Below are 26,806 nucleotides of genomic sequence, written 5' to 3' on the forward strand. Positions count from 1 at the left end.
GTACCACCAGGGGCCTTTTGTGCCAATCTCAACGTTTCCGGAAGAGAATATTTATTCCGGAAACCACGTTTAAAGCAAATTTTTTGCTTAACAAATTCAAGCATGGTAAAAATCGAAAAACTCTATTCTGTACGTTTACAAAAACACGTGTAGCTCTGCAGAAGTTGAACATGTTGCTTTGCACAGATAACACGGACAGTGTCATTCAGCTGCAAAAAAAAACATTTCATAATTCTATGATACCCGCGAGATTTACATGAAAAATTCACCATATTTTTTTTATTACAGTAGTGAAGTGAGATCATTTAAGTCTCATATCAGCCAGCTGTGGAATTTTACACAAAAGAAATAGAAGATAAAAAGTAGGTCGTAGCTTGATCGTATGCCGCAAAATGACGTGAAATTAATTTTTGATAAAGGAGCCGAGTGAGGTTATGTTGCTTCATTTACTTTTAATCGTCAAGATTTCTATTAAGCATTAATGTTACTTTTTAATAACAAATTTTAATGGAAAAAGTCTAATCACTTGAAAAATTCGCAATAATTGCTGAAAATGTTGTCCATTCACCTCAATGCGCAAATTTACCCAACGCTTCATACTCTCGAAACCATTGCCCAGAACTTTCAGAGTGACAGTTCCACACTCTGCCCTAATCCCTTCGTTAAGGTCTTCGATGGCTCGTACTGGTTGTTTAAAAATGTTATTTTTTAAATCTGGGAAAAAGAAGTAATCCAGTGGTGTAAGATCTGGGGGACCGTGGTGCGTGCATACGCTTTGTATGTGAACTTATCAAACGGTTGTCCTAACATTCTCAGAGATAATCTAAGGTTGGACGAGCTGTTGCTCCATCATGTTGGAAGTAACCCTGTTGTTATTCGTCAGGATGTAGTTGATTAATGAATTCGTTCAACACGGTTTGGTAACGCTCTCGTTGAAGAAAATTTGGTCCGATTAAGCGTCTTCGGGAGACAGGAACCCAAACTTCCCTTTTTTGCGGATGCAATGGAAATTCTCGATATATTTGTGACGATTATTTGCACTCCACATTCTCATATTTTGAGAGTTCACATATCCCCACAAATCAAAACAGGTCTCGTCACCGAAGATCATCATTCGCTATCTCATTGAACCAGGTGCAGTAAGTTATCCTCGTTTCATGATGTAGAGGCTGAAGCTCCTTGGAACACTTACATTTTGCAAGGAAACAAACTTAGGTCTTTTTTGAGAATTTTGTGACAGGTACTATGTGATTAGTCGATTTGCTGTTGCAATTTCCTCAAGGAAGTATTCGGATTTTCACGCGGTATCTGTCTTACATTTTCTACGGTGTCCGGAGTTCGTTTTTTTGGTCTTCCGCTGCCTTACTTTCTCTGAATACTGCCGGTCTCACGGAATGAACTTAAAACATACTTCAGTGTATTTGCAAAATTCAGTTCCTCTTCTGCAACTTCAGGGAATTTTTCACGAGATTCTCGAAACAGGGATGAACTTCATAAACCCTTTCTCTACCACCTTGATGTCCATCACGAGAATAGGCTTCGTTCGTGAATGTTTTTTGCTCGTTCGCGAACACCGTTTTGCGGTAGGTGCAGGAAACCGAATTTAAACACAAACGACTCTATGGTCTTGAAAAAGACCGATTTTTTTTATAAAACTGATAAAATTGGCGAAATAACAGGGAAAGGAAAGCGAAAAAATGCAAAGGCCGAGTAGTAAAAAACTTAGCAAGTGGTGTATGTTACTCAGGTAGCTAAATATACACAAACGGTGATCGGCAAATGTACGTTCTTGTCCTCAACAGACTTCACAGTTGAGTAAATGCGAAATTCAAATGTTCTCCCAGTGTATGAGACAGCAAAAAAAAATTATGTTCAGCCCTGTTTCTGCCACACTTTAAACGAAAACATGATGGAATGTAAAAAGTGGTCCGAAGCAGGTTTCTTTTGCAAATTTATCCTTGAAAGGTGGTGCACGATAAATCATTGTTATGATGAAGTGGAAATGAACAAATTCCGGATATTCAACGTCCGACCTTGTTAAATCTAAACGCCAAGTACTAATGGTACCGATTTACGGGTAAACGCTGCTTAATAATAGACCGTTTCATGTGTGGATTTTTTGGATAATCGATCTATTAATAAGATTGAAGACGAAAAGCAAAAACGGGGAGACCCGCCGATTTATTAAACGGCAGTTGGTTAAGGAGCACACGCATGCGTAGACGGTTTTTTCCCGACGAAAGTGACTCAAACTCCGAAAAGTCGTAGGAAGCACTACCGTAGGAAGCGCCTAATGACGAAACGTAGGCACCACAATTTCTCAAACATATGCTGCAACCATGTGATTTTTTTCAATATTCAAAAGGTACTTGCACCTTGCAACCAAATCCAGCCATGTAGAAACAATGTGGCTGAGTTGCCTCATAAAGCTTGATATTGAAAACGAGTGGTTTTCTTAATTGATCACGTTGCAACATACAAAATGATCGAGCAAATTTCGGTTGGTAAAGGATGGTGCGTTAGTAGGTTAGTTCGGCGGTCATACCAGTCTGGTTGGCCTCTTAATCTGGGTCATTAGTATCGAAGATGAGATTATATGGAGCCAAAATTGCTGTAGATGGTTATCTCGTTGAGTAGCGACATTATGATTAATTTTGAACAGTTAAGGCAGGGCTCGACTGATAGAGAATATTGCGCGGAATCGCCCTTCTTGTTTGCTTTTGTGAAGGTTGAAATAAACTTCCGGATAACGAGATCTATCACGTTGTCGATCGACCTATCACGAGTGGTTTCTCAATAAGCGTCTAACCGAACTAATCGTAAACCTGAGGTCAAGTTTTCCACTTACAAACCGGGTCGGTCGGAAACAAAAAAAAAATCATCATCCGAACATTTCCTCACATCCTGTACGTCCCATAGAGATTCGCAATCAGTATGTCACTAGGCTACGAGAAGCGTCTGTAACCTCGAACTGGTGATACCCAGCCTTGTTTACCAACAGAGTACCGCTAGATTCTTCAGAAATGACGTCGCTGATGGCACCAGGATCGCGAAGATGTAGAAGAGCGGTCGTTCTTTAGGTTAATGGCTTTTTGGAGATTGTCAGACCGAATGAGAGGGAAATTTCGGACATGTAGGTCTCGTGGGACAAGTGGACAATTTAGGATTCATTAAATATGTACTACAATGAGTACATGTTTAACGAAAGCATTAAGTGAAAGACGGGGTTATTGAGTGAAAAAAGTCACGATAGACTCTTGACGTAACATGTGTTATATGCGCAAATTAAATATGCATTAAAATTGAATAAATTAATTACCGAGAGGCACATTTTCTAAATGCTTAAGTCAATCAAACTATTATAGCGTTACATATTCCGTGACGGGTGACTTTTACTTTTCAAGAGTACTGGTAATTTTCTCAGAGTATCGTTAAATCCAATGTAATTGCGATGGAAAGATTGTTACTGAAATTTCGCGAAATGGAAAATTTTCTTCCATAAAAATCCTACGTGCGAAGACTCCTATTGGGGTTTGACAACAGGGCAGATCGCACTGCGACGCCGAATGTGACGTCATGTCTGTACAAGAGCCGTCAGGATCCGCTGACAAAAGAACGACGCACCGTTGCCGTTTTTCGGTGTGCGACAAAAGTGTCGGGGGGGATTTCGGGCGACTGAGAGAAAATTCGATTTTTCAAAATGGAAAAGTTTGAAACGGGTGAAATTGGGAAAAAGCAATTGACGCCTTGTATGGGAGACGTCCGTAAAGTCATGCCCAGATTCGATTAGTCGTTTGTGGGGGAAATGCTTTTACGCGTCGATAATATCGTTAAAAAAGGGCGTTTTCTGATTTTTCTTCAAGATGCCCACGGGGCGACCCAAAAGGTAATTTTCATTGAACTGAACGGAACACGGGCGAAAAAAACGATCTTGCGGCCGTTATTGTCGTATTTGGCTCGCCCCGCGGGGATACTCGACGAATTTCAGAAAATGTCTACTGCACCGATTTCCACACATCAGCGCATTTCAACCTGTTACCAGGCAGTACCATGCCAGTACCCCGTCCCACATACACAAATTCCTGTCTCAAGGATATCATTGACAGCTTTCTGCAATCATTTACCATCATCTATCGCAGGAAGTCTTATTTCGATCGATTGGGTTGTCGTTTTGAAGAACAGGAACTGCAAACCTTCGCATGCTGTTTGTGTTCGTTTCACAATCAATGCGCGGGAACACTGAAAGTACCTGATGAAAAAACGAATCCGTGCGAAGGAGCCTGAGGCATTCTTGTGATTATGAAAGTAAGGCCACGCCTAAGCTTCGTGAACTTACACCCAGTAACACACATTCCTTTGCTCGGCAACCTGTTTCTTTGATCTTCGGTTGGAGTGCTCTGTACTCTGGTATTTCTCCTCCTTTATTCTTTCCGAAAGTGGTTGTTTTGATTCACGTAGGTGTGCGAGCGGTTGGGCGATAATCGGTCATTTTTTTAACGGCTTTCTCATAGAGACTTACAAGCCCCGATCTTATTGGAACCAAAACCGGCAATGTCCTTTCTGACCGACCAACGGAGCAGGAAGCAATCGCATTCATACAACAAATACGGCAGGAAGGAGACCATATCGCCTTGTCGTTGTCTTTTTTCGAGCTTTAATTAATATATAGATAAAACTATAGATACTTCCATTATTCTATTATTGGTTTATTCTCGAGTTCTCAGCATACGTAGCTTTCACTCGTTATTTCGAAGTCATTGATCTTGGTAATTCGTATGTGTGTCTCTCTTTCTCCCACAATAATCTGCATGGGAATTTGATGCCAACCGCATAAATCGGTACCAACGTATTGATCAATCGCACTGATTAATGTGAGGCAGCTCGAAGATTTTTCCCCGGTTTGTATATTAATGAAGATGCATGGTATTTGCTAATTAATTCTCAAGTGAGGTCCGGTGTGCGCAGTGCTTAACTGGGCAGCCTCGTTTTCTTCACGCGAAGGAAATTCCGACAAAGCGAAACAACACCGAAATGGGCGGAAATTTCGCGAGCCAAAAGGGGAAAGTTTTGAACAAACAACTCCTTCGCCATATTGTCGAGATGACGGCGAATTTTCAAAATGTTTGCCAATTCGCTTGACGAGTTTTTCCCGATCGAATTTCAAGCTGCTAATACCCACTGCCTCGCGTGCTCTTGTTTTACCTATCAAAATTGACCTACCAGCCCATCGCATTACCGCACAATCGGGCGAGTGCGAAACCCTAGTGCACTTAGGCAGATATCACGCAGTGTTTTCCCACGCACGTATTTTCTAACAGCGGTTTCCATTATTTTCAGGCCTAGATTACATAAACACGTCGCCGAGGAAAAGAAGAGAAAACGATAAAGGTAAGCCGGTTTGCCTGTTTGGGTTATCTCTCTGTATTCTAGTATTACCACTAATTGCCGCTGAGTGATAAGACATTGTAAGTACGTCGTTGATTAGGTAGTGTATATAGGCCGAGAGGTTTCCAATCAAAATGCAACTGAGTCGGAACTTAGGGATACTTATTTCCTAATTCGTTCAGGCTTTGGGTAGAGAAATGCGAAGGCCGAAGAAGTATTCATAGGCCTGGACATGCCTTACTAATTACATTAGAATGTCATTGAACAACAATATTTAGCATTTTCATGGACATACAGTGCTTGCAAAAAGTATTGCGACGCGGTCGTAGCTTTCAAAAAACCGACATTTTTAAAAAGCGGTACCTAAAAGGTTCCGGTTAGACAAGTAGACCATAAAATTTAGATTATTTACGTCTTAAAACTCAAACAGAATTAGAATTAATACCAGAAGCAACACTGGACAATTGCATAAAAGAGTTCGAGGAACGACTGAGCCATTGCCAAATTGGTAGTGAAACCCAATTTGAGCACTTACTGTAGGATTTTCCATTTCGTTTGATGTAATAATGAGATACCTTATGTAATAATTTTATTTTTTAACGAAACTGCAGATCCAATTTCAGTTCTGAGTGCACAGTTGTACTCTTTATATAATTAACTTTCATTTGATATATCACAATGGGTAGCTCTTCTGTTGATATTAACAAGTTAGCAGGGGTAGCCGAAGGGGGGTGAGCAATTGGGACATCGAAAACGATGCGTTAAATGCCTTTTTTTTTTTTATAAAATTTTAGGTGCTTAAGCATTTTTAAGAAAACGTCCGGTTTATGAAAGTTACAAACTTGTTGCGGCACTTTTTGTAAGCGCTGTATAAGTTAAAATGCAAAGAAAGTAACCTTCGAAACTTACCGTGTAACATATGCGTGTATATAGGAACTCTGAATGCCTAAGGCCATTGAAAAGGCAATAATAATTACGTAAATTACTAGTTATGCATGCTGTTAACATATCAAATAAGAACTTTTCCTAATTCATGGTAACTCAAGTTCATTCTGTACATTGTCCATAGGTCAAGAGAAAACCACCACTTTCACCTAAATATGTTTTTTTTCCCATTGTAGGGCGGTAATTTTAAGAAATTACAGAGCTTTTGTACCATAATCTAAATCTATCTTCCTCTTCTGTCTCGTAGATATCACCACCGTTCTCCTAGTGGACAACCAAGGCAAAAATTCCCTAGGAAGATTCTTAAGCGTTAAACCCGACTTAGGACTTATCACCTCGACTGCACGTACTTTCATCCAAGATGGCGTCACCACCGAGTACGCCACTCAAGTGCTCGGTACGACTCTGGACAACGGACGACTTTACGCTCACTTACTCTCAAAGACAAGTAGGGTGGTCTATGACCATGACTCCCAGACTAAATCTTACAACCAACCAAAAACTTGGAACTTGGACGAAAGCCAAATTTCCGACAAGAATTTTGTCAGAAACACTGACTTTATCTCCCCAGATTCCTCACAAGCCTACCGTGTGTTCCCCACTTCCAAGCTCGATCCTGAAATCCTCAATGAGGCCCAGTCCAACAACGCCCGCGTACCGTTTGTGGTCAAACCACCTGAGCCGAAGGTCTTCAAAGTCAACGCACAGAAAGACATGACTCACGAGAACTTAATCATCCATAATGATAATCCTGGAGAATTTAAACCTTCAAAGGTGAAAGAGTGGGACAATCTACCGACATTTACTGTGAGGAACGAGTTTTCACCTTCGGGATTTTCTTCTTTGGGACAGGATTTCGAGGCCAGGACCGAGAGGTCTAAGATTACGACTCCTGCCGACCGTAAAGCACGGCTTTTATTCAAAGCCGGGTTAGTCAAACCCAACCCCAAAGACCTGCAGACAGTCACCTACACCGGTTTCGCGGATTTCACCACTACAGTGGCTAACACAGTGATAGTGTTCACTCCTCATACCTCAGAAGTGCCGCAAAAAGTAGCGCAAGCTACCAAAATCCTTGTGGAACCCACTATAAAGCCTACTTTAGTGGTCAGCACTCCAATAGCTACCGAAGAGCCTGTTACTACTGAAAAACACTATCCAACTTTCCTGACAACGGAAGAAGAACCTACTACAACTCCTCTTACAATTGTCACCACTGAAGACACGATAAACACCTCTGGACCCAACACAATGGTGATTAACAAGGAAGACAGAGACGGGAAATACCCCACCACCGATGAGCCTGTAGACTTGGAGGCTAAACTGTCAGTTCTGGCCAATGAGCAGAAGCAAGATGGAGTTACTCCGATTGTTTTTAGTGAAGATCTTGTCCAGCCCTCAGAAACTCAGCCAGTGATGCTGTCAACTCCTAGTCACGAAGACATTGCCAGAATTTTAGCTTCATTGCAAGCCCAAGCTGCAGTGGCTACTCAGCCTTTAGACTCAGTGAAACCTCAAGAAACAACTACTACGTCATCAATCAAAACCACTGGAGGAGCAACTACAATTTTCTTCGACGATGATGATTTCTCCTTTGACATCCCTACTACCACTTCGCCATCTAATCGAGTAGTACCTTCAGAAACGGCCTTGCCGACTACTGAGAAGGCATCAGTGGAAACCACCACGGAACTTGAGCAAGAGACTACTACAGAACCACAAGAATCGACGACCACGGAAATTGAAATCACGACTCCCGAGCTCACCCAAAATGAAATAGAGCCTCAGTGCACCAAAGGTTTCAAAGTGATATCTTCCACTGCGTATAAAACTCTGACCTATTTAACTACCTTCTTTATCCCATTGGAGAAGAGCACCAGTACCTCAGTGAAATCGAACATTTTGACAACGACCCAAGTCTCCTCGGAAACTGTACCATGTAGCATTGAGCCTTCCGTCACGGAAATCACCACCACTGAGCAAACCGCAGCTCCAGTCACTGAACCCGTCACTACCACTGAACAATCGGCAGCTCCCGTTACTGAACCCATCGATAACGCTGAGATGGAAGAGATCATTACCACTACCACCAAAGAGACGGAAGAACTTACTACGCAGCCTCAGGAAATTACAACTGAACGTAGGCACGTTACTGAGTCTAAGCCTGAGACCACTGAGGCCACCACAGAAGAAGGGGAAGAAGTGGAGCTCATTTTCAAGACTCTTTACACAACGTATACGTATTTGACTACATACTTCCAGGATTCTACCAGCTCTGTTGCAAGCAGGATTGTCGTGAACACCAATGTGATCACATCTACTTTAGAGCCTGGCAGTGACGTTTCTGATCCTGCAGTTGCAGGCTTGCTCAATGAAGAGGAGTCAATAATTCCTTCGCGGACTGTTACATTTGAAGACTTAGCAGATATTCAGCCTACAGTACGTTCTCAAGAAGATTCAATTGCTGAAGAATCTTCTTCAGCAACTCCTGCTCTGGATAACAAGCACCTCCAAAACACCAATGGCGTTAAGACATTCTATACAACCTATACATATTTCACTACAATATTTGTGGATGGTGAGACTGAGATTTCGAGTAGGACTGAAGTCTACACCAACTACGTTTCTCCAACTGCAGTAGATGAAGCAGCTATCGCCCCCACCAAGTTGGTGGTCAGTGCTGATGAGCAAGTGCTACAAAATCGACTGAGAAACTTGAAATTTGATAACCAGAGCAAACATAGAGATGAAGATAATGATGTCATTCCCTCGAAGTCTCTGGATAAAGATGGGTATGTGACTTTGAAACGGGGTGGTGACAGCAACAAAGAGATAGAGAATGATATTATTGATTTGAGCGAATATGAGTCAATTGAGACCATGGTAACTGATGTCCGCAGTAGTACTTCTAAAGGGGAGGAGAGAATCATTGATGGCATTGACAAGAGGAATATTCTCTTGGACGATCAAATTGTCTCGGAGAGCAATAACGAAAGCGAAATTCTCCCGTCACCCCCCACAGTGCTTCTACAAACCTCCTATACTACTTTCACCTACTTCACCACTAAGTATCATGGTACCACTTCTAGTGATATTGTAAGTAGGCTCGAGACTGTCACTAACGTCGTCACAACCACCATAACCCCCACTCAGGCTTTGAGCACTGAAGATGCAAGCCTTCCAGTGACATATTTCACTACTTTTACCTACTGGACCACGCTCTACAAAGATGGTCAAACGAAGGTGACCAGCCGAGAAGAAACCGTTTCCAACGTTGCCACTCCCGAATTAAAATCAACTGAAGCCCCTGAAACTGTCATTCCTTTAACCATAACTCCCACGGTAGTAGAACCTTCCCCTACTTCCACTATAGTTCCCTCCACTGTAGGAGAGGATGAGCTGACTACATACTTCACCACATACACTTACTACACCACTTCGTACATTGGGGATGAAACCGTGTTGAATAGTAGGTTGGAGACGGTCACTAATATCGTTAACAACACTGCGGATGTTGTTGGCAGAGCAGTTAACACTGGTGAACAGAATAAGGTGGAAGCTACAGAAACTAAGCCAACAGGTTTATTATCTACAGTTGTCAGCACTGTTGACCACAACGGAACAGCCACACTGTTTTCTACAGAAGTTTATGGCACTTACATCAAGGGGATTTACGCTAAGGTGTTAGAAAGTACCTCGACAATTCTGTCTCAGAACATTACTCCCAGCTCAGTGGTATCAGTGGAACCCACAGGGGTTGTCAGCCTCAACCAGGGTAAAATCATCGACGCCGATGGAATCAGTACTTTGCTCTACACCACTCGAGTCATCGGTACTTACTTAGAGGGTTCCTATTCTCAAGCCACTGAGAGTACTAGTTCATTGGAAGTGGATCAAGATAAGAAGTCAGCCCTAGGGCCTAATGTGCCGGTAGCTCATCGTACTGGTTTGGTGAGATCCATTGAGGGCAGCATTGTCCAAAACCAAACAACCACTTTATACGAGAGCAAAGTCCTTGGGACAATAATCGATGGGCGGTACGCCCAAATTATTGAAAGCACCTCAAGTTTTATCCTCCCCAGCACTGTTGCAACTGAAATATTGCCAACTGCAACTAAACTGGTCGAAGTATCGGCATCTGTGATAACCCCCACTCCCGTAGTGATTGAAAGCTCCATCGTTGATTCTTCGCCGAAGACTGAAGATGAGTCCAGTACTGAAGCAAGTGAGGAAGATGAAGATGAAAATAGAGGGCGACGAAAATCTCGTTTGGGCTTTCAGGCTAAGAAGCGCACTTTTACTCCTGCTATAAGACCATTTGCCTCACGTCAAAGACCTACTTTCGCTCCTAAAAGAAGTAAAGCTGGAGCAACTACCGCTGCTACCATAACCAGGTCCGATTTCACCCCTACGGTTACTGCAGTTCTAGCTTCGAAGGCGAATAGATTTACTGTAGGTAGAAGAAGTTCTTTCAGCACTAATGCCATTCAAGCAACTGCGCCTGCAAGTAGAAGATTCTCAAAACCAAAATCTACTACCACTTCTAGAAGAAGCAGCGCTATTTCTAGTGGAATTAAACGAGGACCCACTAGATCATCTACAGCTCCTTCTGTAACCATACGCCCTAGCGGATTGTTTGGGGGAGGAAGTTCTAGATTTAAAGTCAAGCCGACTGCAGCCTCAGGCTTCAACAGGTCCCCGAGCTCGAAAATAGTCACCGAAACTCCTCCTGATAGTGAAAATGACTTAACCACAGGCATAACTGAAGGAAGTCCCACTGATAGTAATAATGGTTTAGACACCACCTTACCTCTGCAAACGACCACAGAATCGCTGCGTAAAATCAATCCGTTGCTAAAACTCCGAATACCACCATTAAGTAGATTTAATTCAGTTGGTAGAAGTACTAGCAGACCCAGGACTACCAGCAAAACTACCACAACAACCTCAAGACCAAAAACCACCCCTGCAAGACCTAATGCTTTGCTCAATAGACAGAGAGCAGGAGGGTTGTTCCCCAGACGGAACCTATTTACTTCTACGACCACCACTGAAACTCCTGCAGAGGAACTAACTGAAGAGGATTTAAATGAAGAAGAAGAAGAAGAGGGTGGTGATGAAGATGATACTGATTATGAGAGTTCCCAGCAACTCACCCAGACTGAGGCTGCGCCTACAACTCCCAGTCCAAAGCCGCGTAATGGGATTCAAATCAGGCCATTTAAGAGGCGTTCCAAGCGTCAAGCTACATATTCTCGATTTAGAAGACCCCTGGGTAGGTCCACAACGACTCCATCTACTACGACGGAAGAAATGATCGAGGAGACGAGACCTTCATTTAGAAATCGGTATCAAACTGGTAGATATCGAGCAGGAAAATCTCAACAACAGTTAACAACTTCCAGTACGACCACAAGTACTACTCAAGCTCCTTTGAGGAAACAACGTATTTCTCCTTCAAGATCTCAAAATTCTAGAACTCAGTTTACTTTAAGAGAGAAAGACTCTGCAGGTTCCAGAAGCGCCTTTTCACCTAGAGCTAGTGGTATAAGGAGGAGTACCACTACAACTCCTAGGGCTAATATAAGAGCTCGAGGAGGGTATTTGCAGGATAATTCGGCAAGGAGGACCACGGCTAGGTCTAAAACCAGGGGAAGGACTAATACAAGAGGCAGGACCTATGACCAAAATGTAGATGATAATTTCGTGCTCCCCAAGACTGATGGAACAATTACGGTAACTTACAAAATCCCCACCGAAGTCACTATTCCTGTGGTGAACGGAAAGTTGACTGAGTACAAGAATATTGTGACTGCAAAACTCAGTACTGAGGTTCTGAGTCCGAATCAATATTCAACGACTTTGAATCCCCTAGGAAAAGAGGTGAAAATATTGCTTACAGAAAGTACTTTTGTTAATGGAAATGGGGCTACTTTAGTTACTCAATTTATACTCAATGAATCCCCCACTACCAGTATAATATTCACCCCCACTCAAATCAGAGGAAGGAAAACGTCCTTCTCTCACGTAGTTCCTAGCACTGCCTACCAAGTTGAAGAGGTTGTAAATACGATTCAACCAGCTCTAGCTGCGCAAGCGCCATTGGCCAATATCCTCCTTTCCCAACTCCTCTTAGGAGGAGGCGTTCCTTCAAACCCCCTACTCGGCATACAAAACAACCCTGCAGGTCCCGTGACGCCAACCACAGAATTCAAAACCCGCACCACTACTTATGTCACCACAGTCACCAGTACCCTCCAAACGGTCATACCTCTGACCTTCAGAGGGAAAGAAATCTTGACCACCATTAGTGATAGTAGCACTGAGGTGGTCACTGCAACAGAATATTTTACCGACACCGTAGTCGTTACTCCCACTTTATTTGGTCAAGCCCCGCAACTGAATACCCTGCTTCTGCCTTTACTGCAACAACAGCTACAGCAACAGCAACAGTTGCAGCCTCAAGCTGCACTTCAAAATCCAGCGAATGTTTTTGCCTTAAATGATCCAGTTGCGCAGCAGAGTTTTGTGGCGGAGGAGCAATTGGAGCAGCTGAATCTTGCCGACGATGAGGTGCAGAATGCTGAAGAGGTTACTGCGGCTCCAAAGAGAAAACCGAAGAAAAGTAACAACAAAAGGAAACCTGTTAAAGTGGTACCTCCAAAGGAGACTAGTGTGATTACTTTGTATGTCTCTGGAAGAACCCCTGGAGATTTTACCACCGTTCTATCTACTGTTACTGTAGATGATGGGATGAGGAGGAAGAGAAGTGTAGACTATTTCCCAGTGAAAGCCTCAAAAGCATTTGATCGTCCGGGAAAAACCGAATTCTATGATGGATTTGTTCAGCCCGCCTCCAAGGAGCTGGATTCCCTCTTTGAGATGTCCTCAAAAGAAACTGAGAGCCTCGAGAGTATAATTGGAGATGTTCCCAGGCACTTAAAAACGAAAACTCCAGATTTGTTCAACTCGAAACCCTCTAAGGCGACCAAAAAATACTCGATTAAGTACGTGAAGGCCTCCGATGATAAACTATCGAAGGAGGCTTTTTTAGCCTAAAAGACCTTAGCAGCAATCCAGCCCCTGATGATGCCAAGGTCGAAACGTCTACTGTATTAACTAGGGGCTTACTAACCGACTTTACACACAAAATTAACGTTTCGAGGAGTATTGGCAAAAACATAGATTTAGTAAGGAGAATTAAACGAGACTTGGAGAGCGGAAGTGACAGCATTCAAAACGGACGTCGAGTGAGGAAGAAATTAGTGAGGAAGCAGCCTGTAAGCACCACCACTGAGGCGAATAAAAGAAAAAGGAGGAGGAAAGTTAAAATTAAAAAGAAGAAAAGGCTTTTGAGCAGTCCTCAGACTGAGGCTAATAACTACCTTAATGGGTTGGAGATGCACGGGCAGGAAGCTACCAAGCCCAGAAGGAAGCTCGTTATAACTAGAAAGCGTGTATTACCAGACAAAACCAAGATTGGCACAATTGGTTCCACCGAGACCGCTCCAGCACTAAAAATGATAATGCAGGATAGTACTTTTGATATCCAAGTAGAGAAAAGCGAGATTGCCAAACATTTCCGGAATGAGAACCAAGTTGGTAAAAATTTTGGTACATCTAACAAATCAGAAATAGAAGATAATGAAGACCGGACTGAGGAGAACTTGATCGAAGATGAGGAATCTACCGGGAAGACTAGTGAGGATGAAGAAGATCAACCTTCGGATGACGAAGAAGATCAACCTTCGGATGACGAAGAAGATCAACCTTCGGAGGACGAAGAAGATCAACCTTCGGAGGATGAAGAAGTTGAAGATGAAGAAGAATATTTGGATGATTCTGATGATGCTGAAGCTGAAAATGAATTTGAAGAGTCCCCTCCAGAATCCCTTCCAGCTTACGAACCATTTTTCCCAGAAATCACAGAAAGTACAGACGTTCCCGTACTCCTCCTGAAAACCACTGTTGTCTCAAATGTCGAATTCGAGACGAAAACCTTGACTACAACCAGACTGCGCACCTACACCTTTGTGGTGACCACAGTGGCGGGTACTGATGAAATTGTAACTTCGACCACCGAGGTCAAACCGCAAACCAAAACCACTACAGTAACAGAAAGTTTAACTCAGTACACGACGCTGACTTTACTAGATCTGGACAAGACCGATGTACAGCCAACTTTCCTTCCAACTTTGGAACATAATCCTTCTTCTTTGTCTAACACCGAAGGTGAGTTGCTTTTGTATATTTTTTTTATCAGAGATCTTTGTAGTGGTTCAAGTCAATTGTAATTTCATGTAAATATCCTTGAGAAGACTATGTAAATAGTATTTGAGTAAATGCATGTGGAAAAATCGGTAGCATTGAGAGATGTTTTGCTCTTTACTGCACTCTGTAACCCGTCTACAAATTTTCAGAAAATAGTGTGAATTTGGGACACCCTATATGCCCACAATTTTAGGAGACCTTGGTGCTCCCTAGTGTTTCTCTTCCACAACTCGCTCCGGAGCAATGTGAACTTGGGACAACCTGTATTTCTCCGCCCGGTATCTCTCATAAAAATATACAGGATATTCCTAAATATCATGTACATATCGAAGGGGGTAATTCTTTAGCTTATTTCACGACTAAAAGTTCACATAAACACAGGTCGGCAAATGTCTCATTACCTATCTACAGGGTGTTCAAATTAAAAAAAATACAAACTCACCCCTGTTCTCAGGGATGGAGGGGGCCAGTTTCAATGGTTCCTGTAACGGGTTATCCATAATAAATTTTAATTTCATCTGGCGAATTACGGAAAATCGTTTTTTTCATTTTTTTCTTCAATGGCCGATGCGGACATGAAAAAAAATCATGTTGCATTTTAGAATCTACCAGCGGCTCACTGCGAAAAGTTCGGGGGGAGGAAAGGCAGCAAGATCCTCGGAAAAATATCGCCCTGTAAACTATCAAAACGACTCCACATGCCCAGTGATATAAGTCCTATAGCGTGATCCAAATTTTAGCGAAATATCTCAAAAACTGCAGGAACTGTAAGGAAAAAACTGAAAAATTTCTGAAATTTCTACACCCCTTAGATAAATGACGAAGCTTTTGCGGACCCACATTTCTATGAACTTATACTCGTGAAAAATCTAAAGAATTATCCTCCTTCGTATGTGCCCGATATTTAGGAATACCCCTTATTGAAGGCCTACCAACCAGTAATGTCTTTGCTACCGATTTCTCTATGACGTAACGCCACGTCGCAGTTTCTCATAACTTCACCTAACTTAGAAAATCCAGATTTCCGGGAGGAGCCGCGCAATCTGGCAACGCGCGTCATGTCTAACGGGGTGGAGGTCATAGTGGCGGGGGACAAGACCACGTATCCTGGAGACAAGGACTTCAAGAGGGTGCTTCCAAGTACCATGAAACACGTGACCTTGAAACCGACCACTCTCAGCGAACACATGCTGCTGGTGCTGCCACAAGAAACTTCGAACGTACGTTGATATTTACTCCTTGGAAGCTTCGTAATTGTGTGATTTTTAGACCGAGAGTTCCACCCCTTTGGATCCCAATCAGTTTGTAGTGAAAACCTGCCTGACAACCTTTACCTATCTAACTACGTATTTGGAAAAGGGCACTACAACAGTGTCTAGCCACGAGCAGGTCGTCTCCAACGTTGCCACTGAGGAGAGAATGAATACCGGAAAGATCCTGCCTACTCCTGCCATGGGAATCACTCTGACTCAGGTGAGTCATCGACGCACTGCATTCAAAAATTAAATTTCGTTCGTTATAAAAGCGGACTGACGTCACAAACGAAGATTAATTGTTGCCAACACACACATATAGCTCTATCTTTATTTGCTGCAGTGCATCTTGCACATCCGCTTGCTCCGTTTTCGGACCAATCTGATGGGGCGTTGACGCATGTCGTCGGCCATTTTGAATATTAAATTGTCGAAGATTTGAGCGCAAATTTTTTCGGCATTTTTTGAGTTTTGAGGAGCGAAATAACAACGGTCCTTTGTTACTTTTAACACCTGTGCGAATTAGAAGTTTATTCTACGAGTATTAATTCGTGGTGTGAAAGGGAGCCCATTCCGAATCGAGAGAGGCTCTTACCCGTAAATACCAGTGCGAATGGAGGCAGCGACGGCGGCGAAAGTGATTTTCTGTCAGATTTTTAGGTAGAATTTAAATTAAAAATATGTTGTTGCTTTTAATATTTATTTAACCCGTTTCAAGCAAAAAGTATTGCACAATGTGCGCCTTCATATCTATTACTGTTAAAATTCAGTATAATGCGAGACGCTCCAAAACTATGTCAGATTTGTCTACATCGCGTGTTACGTATGTGATGACGTCACTTTACTTTTGCATACAGTGCGTCTCGAAATTCGCCCCCTTCCCTCGTTAACTTTTTAATAATTTATTTGTTTTTTTTTAATTCAAACGCACCATTAAATATGACAAAAAATACTATTTCTCAACGTATTTTCTTTTTTAATTGTTTATATCACCAGAAGCGCAAATTGGCCGATTTAAAAAAAATTGAAACACGAGTCAAATGGGAAATTGAAAGTTTTTCAAAACTACAATCGACGGTGTATTGCGATTCAAAATCTATTCAATGAATTTTTGAGAGTATAAATTTAGAAGAAATACAATGCAGACTCAGTTAAATAGTACGCAAACGAAGAAAAAACTTTCTGTCAGTAAGAATTCCCAATAAACATATCTTCGATTTAAAAAAATATATAAATAACCAAAGACTTTTTGTAAGCGCAATATCGAAAACAAACCAATTTCCTATCAACAAGCAAGTTTTTTCACCTTACATCCGCATGGTATAACGGCAAATCTCACAATACCAGTGGTTGGAACGTAACTGTGCTACACCCATCGGGCACAACTTCAGCTCCTTAATGCAGTCCTTTAGGGCTACAAAATCAACGTCCTAACAACTTTGTTACGAGGTTAAATGCTATGGCAACCGCGGAAGAAAAACTTATTTTCATGAGGGCTATCTTTCTGCTGAAGCTGCCGCGACTTTTCCTCTAACCTTGGACTAAAACTCAATTTCAGTACCCGACCTTCTCAGTGGGAGTCTTCCACACCACTTACACCTACTTGAACACCATCCTGGATGGTGAGCAACCATTGATCATCTCCTCTCAGCATGTCGTGGCCAACACCGTGACAGCTCCTGACGACTATCTATCTCTGCTGAAACCTTCGGAGGTGCAGATTCCGGTCAAAGACACCAACACCTACATCAGCACAATCGACTTGGAGAAAACTCTCTATGAGGGCGATAGCGAAAGTGTTATCAGCACTAGAGACGTGGTGACTCAAGTAGTAATAACTGAAAGCGTTCCTCCACCTGCACGGCCTGTGATTACGTCGTATACTGCTTTGGACTCGCTTCAACAGGCTCCTTTCAGCACGACTGATATCACCAAGACCTATTTCGTCACTTACACGTACTATAATACTGTGACTGAAAGTGGAATACCGACGATCTTCACCAACGTTTCAACAGAGAGTGATGTCGTTACAGAAAAATTGCTTTTGAACTCAAAGAAGAGTACTGTGAGTTCCTCTGCAAGTCTCATGCCCGAGTTCGATATTCTTGCAACTAGAATCTACTATACCACTTTCACCTACTTCACCACCTTGCTCAAGGAGAATGATCCCAAGCACAGCACCATTATCAACTCTCGCACCAAAGTGATACAAAACACTGTCACAGAAACATTGGAACCAAGTTTGTTCGATCCTCAGTATATCTTGTCATTGGCCAGTGATCTCAAAGCTGGCTCAGATCGGGTTCAGAAAATTGCCACTCTGGTTGATGGAGAAAAGGTGGAGATTACGGTGCAGGCCAATGAAGTTCACAATGAAATTGCGCCCACCAAGGTGCTCCCCATTGAAAAGACTCAAATTCCCAGTTCGTTAGGGGTGACTTCGTTGGAGGGCAGCTTTAGTAGCAAGCCAAATATCGTCACTGGATCTACTATAGTGTTTGTGGACGATGATCCTTTTGCCAATTTGGAAACTCCAATTCTTCAAACTACCAAAAGCACCTTAAACAGTAATTTAGGTTCACTGCTGGCCTCAGAAGTAGTTAAGGACACCAAAATTGATGTGGTCACTAGCAAAGTGAAGCGCCCAGCTCACAAGAGCAAGAACAAACCCAAGGTGAACGCAAGCAAAGCCAGTGTGATAACCACCGCAAGCAGCAATGTGGTGGAAAAAAACAGCAACTTTAAGACAAAAAAGGGTGCCAATAAAAGCCCCAACCCTGCAGCACCCCCTCAGGACCTTTTAGGGCTCGGTTCCATCAACATGAACACCCTTCAAGCCCTAACTCCGGTACTAAATGCAATGGCCGGGTACATCAACAAAAACCTCCGTCGGAATGACGTTAATGTCACCTCTAGTGGTGATCAAACCAAAGAGTCTTCAATTAAGAAGGAACAGATAATGGACACTCAAAACAGATCCCCTGTCTATATACCCGTTGGAGGTGCCCTTGGAGATGAATTTGAGATAGCTGAAAGCCAAAATATCGCCACTTTCGAGTGGAAAGACCCCCCAAGTGGAGTGAAACAAGAGGCTCCCCTATTAGGCAACAATGGTATCCCCATCAGTCCTGGCGATATTATAACTGCAAATTCTGATGTTATAGTGGGGAAACCTGGAAGGGTCGGTCCGAGATTGCCTCCTAGCATTCCCCTTCATCAAGAGGTGATCAATGAAATCCCTGTGGGGATGAGACCTCCACCCTTACCGGAGAAGCAAAGGATCCCGTTGGATCAAGTACCTGCTCAAACTAATGTCATCCACGCCCCCAACAAAGATGACTATATAGGGCCCCCTCCGCCTCCTATTTCAAGGCCGAAAGAGAAGTTCAGAGGCGAGAAGAGAAAACATATTCCCTTGGTTGCACATTCTCAGCAGCAGCAGCACGTTTTTGGGCCCCACCAACATCCACTGCTGCACCCTCAAACCCACCCTCTGAATCAGCAGCAGCAACAACAAGAATCGGCATTTCACGGAGGTTTAGAAATAATCACCAGCAAGTACCATCTTCAGACTCAGAATCAGAACCCAATTTACCCACCGGCGCCATCAGTCTCGATTGTCTTGCCAGAGGTAATAGAGCGCAGCACCGGGCAGCCCCTTTTGGTACAGCTGCAACCCTCCCAAATAGCCTTTGTAAATATCCCATTCAACAGAACCACCGCTTTGATCTACGGAGGCTCCACTGAAACGCACCACAATGGGCAATATTTCGATGACCCCAGTCCTTATCCAGAACCCGAATTCAATCCCATCGAAGGGTTCAATAATGGTTTGCCTCAATATGGCTCAATTTACCATACGACACCTCAGTTGAATCAGGGGAACCAGAAACAAGTTTCTGGAGTGATAAAGGTGGGACCCTATCTCAATGTTAAGGCTGATCCAGATGTCAGTTCCAACGAGAAAATTCCCGTAAGGATTGAACCTACCAGACTGGATTTTGCCAAGGGAGACGGGGAGGTTAGCGTGGGGGTTCCTCCTTTATCATTTGGCATGAGCGAGCAGAATGGAGATATGAACGCTCATATAATTAATCATGAGAGCTTCAATCTCGTTGTGAATAATAGCAACGTAGTTGTGCCTTTACGAAATGAGGTGTTCCATGTAGAGTATCCAGAGAAGCAACAAATTCTCAATATACCGATGAACCAGCATTTCCAGGAAGATGCGAAATTCCCAAATCGAGAGCGTCCGTATTTTAGGGACGAACCTAGACCTCCCAGTCAGCATTATCCGGAAGGGCAGCACAATTATCAGAGACCTGCAGTCCAGCAACAACAAGGCTCCAACTTCCTCATACAGTCAAGGCCGTCAAATCAGTATGGTGTTCAATATCCAGAGAGTCTGAACCAGCAGCATTATGATTCGGAAATGCGACCTCCGCTCCAGCAAGATTCTAATTACCCGGAGGAGCCGAGGCCATCGAATCAGCAAAACCTTCATTACGCAACAGAAATCAGGCCTCCAAATCAGCAAGATGTTCATTATCCAGAAGTGCAAAGTCAGCAAAATTACCAATCAGAATTGAGGCCTCCAACTCAGCAAGGCCCCACCTACTCTGAGAAATCAAGGCCATCCAGCCAGCAAAACCCTCAGTACCCGGCAAAACCTAGTCCTTCAAATCAGCAAAATCTTCATTACCCAGAGGGGCCTACGCCAGTAAATCAACACAGCTCTCGCCACCCAACACAATTGGGACCTCAAAGTCAGCAGAATCTGCATTATCACGGAAGCTCGTCCAACCAGCAAGATCTAGATTTTCTCGCACAAATGCGACCTCCAGACCAACAACCGCAGAGCTCCAATCATCTTGAGAAACCGACCCATTATCCCTCGACTCAACAGCATCCTCATTATCCAGAAGAATCAAGACCTTTACAGAATCCTCTCTATGAAGAATCAAGGCCGTCAAATCCGCAACGTCCTCGGCCTCATCAGGATCAACCTCCCGCTCAACAACAACGTCCGCATCCTCTGTCAGAAGACCAGAAGCACCCATCTAAACCTCCGTCTCCAAGTAGACCCAACAAACCCAAGTACCCCTATCCTCCTAAAGGGAACCTATTGAGACCTAGACCTCGGCCTGACAGGCCCAAGGTATCTGAATTCATGACTCCTCCTCCTCCAGGAAAGCAGTACTTCTCCAAGAGGCCTTCATCCGTCAAGGAACGCCTCCCAATTCCTTTATTCGAAGTCACCACACATCAACCTCCACGAGTAAATGTGAATAAGTACCATCAAGATAATCATTTCAAAGAGGTCACTAAAGATACTTTTGTCCTGAGTGATCACCATGAAGATGACTTGGCTAATAAGGATGGAGAGGTTATTCAGGAATCCAATGTTCGACCTCTGAGGCCTGGGGAGCTTCCTTTGGAGGTATTACACAAGTTTACCACCACTGAAAGGGTAGAGTTAGTGAGGTTCCCTGATAGTTTCCAGAATGCTTCTCAAGTGCGTTTTCCCTATGATCGTAGGCCTGGATTTGTAGAGTTTGAGAAAACTCATCCAAATCCAGCAGAGATAAATTATGGCCCAGTTTACTACGGGGAAAAAAAGGAATCTCAGACTGAGAAGAATGATTTGACTTTCCTGACTTTTAACACGAAGAATGCAACCACGGAAAGACCCATCATAATCTTCATAGATGAAAATGGACAAAAGACTGATTCGTTCCCCAAGAAATCTACTGTAAATAGGTTAAAAGTCACTTCGCTGCTAATAGATACTCCGACCACCCCTGCTACTCCATCCACGTCTACCCAACAGTTACAAACAGAAAAACCATTTGATTTCCCTCCACGGCAATCCTCCAACCAAGTAGACATCAAACCAAACGCAAAAATTGGAGTAACAACTCCTGAGATTCTCCTGAACAGTGGGGAAAACTTCGGAGTGCACCTGCCCAATCTCACGCAGCAAATTAACGACATGGAGGTGCTGCATCCTCCTCCTCTGATTGCAGAGGAGAATTCAAAGACTCCGAGCATCTTAATGGAGCCGCCTAAGATCGACATTAGCTCCCCTGGAAAAGATATAATTCGAGTGCCCCATACGGACCCTGGTAAAACTGATCAAGACGAATCCAGCAGCACTCTGAAACCCTTCATTCGTAAACCTTTAGAAGAGATGGTGCCTCCAGCTCCGGAAACTACGATTGGTACGACAGAAGTAGTTCTGGGAATGAACCCACCTCCTTTAGTGTCTACACATAAGCCTGTGACTACAAGTAGTACCGTGTTTTCGATGGAAGTTGACATTCCAAGTACCACGATTAGGAATAAAACGAGGAGGCCTGGATATCGACCAATAAGTACAACTACGAGAAGACCTTCGAAGACTAGGAAGCCTCCTTTTGCGGGAGGAAGCAACACCAGTGCCATTACACCTACTCCAACGTTGAAGAGTACTACCCCGTCTATGGAGGTTATTGTGGGACAGCCCCATTTCGATGGTGAAAGGAGGAATGAGAGTAAATTGACTACAACTGAGGCTTCCCTTAGTAGCAGTAGTCCAGCAGTTACAGTGGCTACCCTAAATGAGGATATCATCACCAAACCTGTGCATCACGCCGGTAAGTAGCCGTTGCTTTTACTATTAAAACTCTCAATTGCAACCGCTGTGTCACCACCTTTTCATCAAATAAACATCTGCAGCGCCACGTACCAACCTCGCATCATATAGTTATCTTCGTCTATTACATCCGTCTAGACGAAGATAAAAGGTGTGGTATTGGATCCGCTACCCTGAACAGTAGTAAGCTTTGGTCGTACGTTATATGCTCTGTCTTTGTTTAAGGACGTGCAACAGAAAAGGATAATTATGTGATATGCAGCATTAACATTAGATTGAAGTGTTAGTCTAAACGAATAGTGGTGGCTAATGAGAGTTTAAATAGACAAAATTAGAGATTTATCCCGATTTTTATGATTCGGCAAGTCATTAACAAATGAATGAATAAAATCAAATTTGACTCCATATTACAGGTAACGAAGTGAAAATCGTAGATGCGCCCAATAAGGCAACCACCATGAGTGCGAACAACCCGACTCCTGCTTTGCCCACCCGTTACATCACCTACACGAAAACGCACACGGTGACAATCACCAAGACCACTGTAGTAAAAACCTTGGGCGGCCCTCCCAGCACCATGACCATCCTGGTGACCAAAACTGAGAAGAGCTATATCGTGGACACAGTGACTGAGTTCCACACACTGATTAAACCTACCAGCATTGTGGAGACTGTTACCACTACAATGGAGAAGCCTCACTATAGTAGTGATATCTCCATAGTGAGGCTTAAGCCTACGCTCACCACTGAAGTACCACAACCTACGGTAATAGTGTCTCACTCCAGCTCGAAGGAAAACGAGGAAAATGATGATTTTCTGGAAGATTTTATTATCAAAAATAGTGAATCGCAGCAACCTCCACAAGAAGATTTTGAAAGTAATGAGTCGATATTTGTGGTGATGACTGACAAACACAAAGGAGCTATTTTTAAAATGTCGAAAACCACCGCTCCTCCTGAGGATATCAATAACATTCCCCACAGGGACGAAGTGACTGATAATGAAGCCAGTAACGTGCTTTTGGGGGGAGTTCTGATTGCTCCTATCAATGAGGTTGTAGGGGAAAGACTTAAGGACCGGTGCAATCCAGAATGCAAAGCGAGTAGGAACGAGTTATGTCAGAAAGTTGAGGGGATGATGAGGTGCGTGTGCAGGCCCGGATTCGCCAGGATGTTCCCCGACAGGCCATGCAATCGTAAGTGATGCAGACGTTAATTTCGAGCTGTAATTCGATATTGTTTGTTCCTTCCAGCTACTTATACCTACAATTTGAATGTCACAGTGGAAAAAATCGGAAAAACTCCTTTGAAATACCGCAGCAAACTTTCAATGGAAAATTCTACAGAATTTATGAAATTGTCCAGGAAAATTCAAGAGGCTTTAGATCGAATGGTTATGCAATCCGACTTGAGGGACATTTTTCATGGTGTTAAAGTCACAGGTTTCTACCCCGTTTCCACCCATCGCGGACAAGTGGGGGTGGTCAGCAAATTTTATCTTCAAGTAAGCGTGAACTCTTTTCGGAGTCAGGGTGCATTCTGCTATTTGATCCATTTTCAGCTCTCGGATAACATAGACGAAACCCGCATGGAAGATATACTAAAAAAATACCTCCGAAACAGCAATTCATCCTTGGGAGGTACCGACGTTTTCGCCTCTTCTCGAACAGTAGATAACCTCAAGGTCCACGACTTCAACGAATGTGAAAACTCTAACTTACACGATTGCTCAGAAAACGCCAAATGCTTCAATTTACGAGGATCGTATACCTGTTCTTGCAAAGAGGGATATTCCGGTTCGAATTGCCCTTTATCACACATTTTCAATGATAAATTTAAATGCTTCCATTTCACAGATCTCTCAGAGAACATGCTCTATCCAGGCCGTTTATGCAGTTCTGAGCAAGTAGGATGCGAAAAGTGTAACTATCACGGCATGTGCTATTCCAGAGGTTCTGAGGAGATATTATGCGAATGTTTCCATTGGTATGCCGGAGATCGTTGTCAAATCAATCTTAAAGGTACTAAATCTAAACTTGCGTCTTAACTTTACTCTCTACACTCATCTGTGATCTTTCTTCAGTGATGCTCATCGCTCTAGTAACCCTCGGCACCATTCTCTTCGCTCTGCTCATGGTCTGCATAATCTTGACCTGTGTAAGGAGAAAACCGAAAAAGTCGGGCGTCGCTAGAACTATCGGATTCCTTCCCCAAAGAGGTGGAAGTGGAGGTAATAGGAGTGGAGGAACTCTGGACAGAAGGGCGATGATTGAGGACACAAGTTCGGAGGATAGTCGAAGTGAGACCAATTCAGTACCTCCTTACGTGCAACAAGTATGATATAACGAACATTAACTTGCATACTGAGGATAAGACACATTTTTTCACCTAGAAATCTGCCCCAAAACTGAAGCCCCCTCCCGCTAAAGGGGCATTGAAGAAGGCGTCCATGACTAGTGTGGAGCACTCAGAGCCTGGTATAATCTTCCCAGGTGCGAGAAAGAATTTGATGAAATTATAACTGCTTTTTACTGACAACATTTTGCAGATCAAAAAGACAGATCCTTGACGGTGATGATTCCCAGAGCGAAATACCACCCAGCACCACCTACTCCCAACTTAGCGAATTACACAACTTTCGATGCGAGGAAGCCGAGCGTTCCTTCAATGAGCTCGGAATCGAAGCTGCTCAGCTACTTGGACGCCGGGCCGAGTCCGCAAAGGGTGAGTTAGGAATTTGAAATTAACCGATTTTTGATATTCTTAATTTCAAGTGAGTTTCTGCCATATTTTGTGATTTTTATTTTTTGTTTCGTGTTTTTTTTTTCGTGGAATGAGGTAGTAAGTGCAATTTTTCTTTTTAGGGCGAACCCAAACGCAAACCAAGCACCGCTATAAGCGAGCAGTACATAGAGGAGCAAATCAGCTCCAGAAAAACTTCAGGAGCGTTAATTTCTGCGGGCTTTGAAGTATCCGCTACTGTGGTCAATAACATGGGTACTTTAGGTACAATTATCGTCCTAAAGTGTGGAAAGGTGTCAAAACATTAATGTTTACTTAGGTACTACTTGCGGTACTGAAGCCGACAGAAGCGAAAACGCCACGCTGATCCAGAAAATCAGCGCAGACTTACTTTCACGGGTAGACACTTCTTCTCAGTTCACTACGTTAAGGAAAGCTTTAGAGTAAGATCTTATTGACATGACTTATGACTTAGAGTGATTTTTTCTTCATGTTTTTTTTTTCGCTTATACAGCGATGATGACTTGGAATCAACCAACAATTGGCTAGATATACCTAGAGTGAGCACTGTGTCCGAGTCCAGATCATATGACGAGACCACGATACCTCCACCGATGAAATCCTTCACTAGAAGTGAATACGACACCAAGTCGTTACAGCACCAAAATGATGTAAGAATTGATTTTTTCTCCCTTGAATTTTTTACTGTATTACGCTATATTACTACACTTTTTACTAATTTGCGTCTTTAAAGGAGGCCAACACAATGGCGGAGCGCGATTTAGGGTCAACATTTTTACTGCCGCACACGCATTTGTATAAACCAGATAGAGTAAGTTGATGCTTGATAGTTTTTCGAGAATTTTATATGCTGGCAATTCCAGGGTTCTGATATATCAGGCTTCGAGTCCCTTTAGCAGTAGCTGACCACCCCTGAGGGTAGAAAAAGAAGCTCAATAGCGCGCAAAGCGATTGTTAACGTGCCTTATCTACTTTTGTTAGTCATAAATCCGGAATTTGCGTGTGAATGATTGCTTATCAAGAGTACTATATTACTAATCCAAGTCATAGTAGAGTAAGAATAGTCTATACAGGCCATAATTTATTTTTAAACCCCTCTTTTTTTGTAAATAGCTTAAATTTTGTTGCGTTTGTTCGCGTTTGATTCTTATAAGTGATACGAATGGATGTGTGTAGTATAGGATAGTTGTATATCTTTCTAATAGCAATTACTATAACACGTGTATCTTAATTCATTTATATCGGTGAGACGCAAGTCAACCTGGTGTTGATATTACGTAATAGATGTAAGTGTAAAGTTAGTGCCAAAAATGATGGTTTATTGAATTGACTCGCGTTGTCCCACTAAAGCGGTTATTAAAATATAAATATGTTACTTAAAGGTTGTTGGTTTCGTACTTGAAATCCAGGTGTTGATTGTTGAAAGAATGCCGATTTTGAATTCAACGTTATTCAACCTTCTTCAACACAATAACTCGCCCCCGGTGGAAATAGCAATTGTTGGGATATTGAAGGAATGATCAAATTATGAGCAAGATAAGGAAACATTGAACGA

The 26,806-nt window shown here is 42.9% G+C and overlaps 2 protein-coding genes across 3 annotated transcripts in view; both read left to right on the forward strand.

Annotated features, from left to right (window-relative positions):
* LOC136339996 (mucin-2-like) overlaps window positions 1–13,396 on the forward strand; it is a 36,877-nt gene extending 23,481 nt beyond the window's left edge. Inside the window, exons 2-3 of the mRNA XM_066283679.1 lie at window positions 5,338–5,388; window positions 6,578–13,396. Of these exons, the coding sequence (XP_066139776.1) occupies window positions 5,338–5,388; window positions 6,578–13,389 (6,863 nt within the window). The 3' untranslated portion in view covers window positions 13,390–13,396. The remainder of the gene's footprint in view (window positions 1–5,337; window positions 5,389–6,577) is intronic.
* LOC136339995 (uncharacterized) lies at window positions 13,396–26,632 on the forward strand. Of its 2 annotated transcripts, none has more exons than XM_066283677.1 (16): window positions 13,396–14,562; window positions 15,622–15,821; window positions 15,871–16,074; window positions 17,413–22,489; window positions 22,902–23,684; window positions 23,742–23,992; window positions 24,050–24,284; window positions 24,345–24,509; window positions 24,572–24,822; window positions 24,881–24,980; window positions 25,037–25,212; window positions 25,353–25,494; window positions 25,550–25,673; window positions 25,745–25,901; window positions 25,985–26,062; window positions 26,115–26,632. In XM_066283677.1, exons 1-16 carry the CDS (start codon window positions 13,731–13,733, stop codon window positions 26,145–26,147), a joined length of 8,808 nt encoding a protein of 2,935 aa, XP_066139774.1. In that variant the 5' UTR covers window positions 13,396–13,730; the 3' UTR covers window positions 26,148–26,632. The 2 variants fall into 2 exon arrangements, with proteins under 2 accessions (XP_066139774.1, XP_066139773.1); XM_066283676.1 differs by having other exon boundaries at window positions 13,420–14,562; window positions 15,613–15,821.
* Window positions 26,633–26,806: the final 174 nt, after the last annotated feature.

The sequence above is a fragment of the Euwallacea fornicatus genome, chromosome 7, assembly GCF_040115645.1.
Source record: "Euwallacea fornicatus isolate EFF26 chromosome 7, ASM4011564v1, whole genome shotgun sequence".
Taxonomy (NCBI): domain Eukaryota; kingdom Metazoa; phylum Arthropoda; class Insecta; order Coleoptera; family Curculionidae; genus Euwallacea; species Euwallacea fornicatus.

What these genes read in the sequence shown, in the direction of transcription:
- LOC136339995 (XM_066283676.1), top strand. Translation starts at nt 13,731, where the DNA reads ATGCACGGGCAGGAAGCTACCAAGCCCAGAAGGAAGCTCGTTATAACT. An exon ending in CAAACCTGTGCATCACGCCG is followed by an intron (nt 22,490 to 22,901) that starts GTAAGTAGCCGT and finishes TCCATATTACAG; the next exon opens with GTAACGAAGTGAAAATCGTA. An exon ending in TTGTCAAATCAATCTTAAAG is followed by an intron (nt 24,510 to 24,571) that starts GTACTAAATCTA and finishes ATCTTTCTTCAG; the next exon opens with TGATGCTCATCGCTCTAGTA.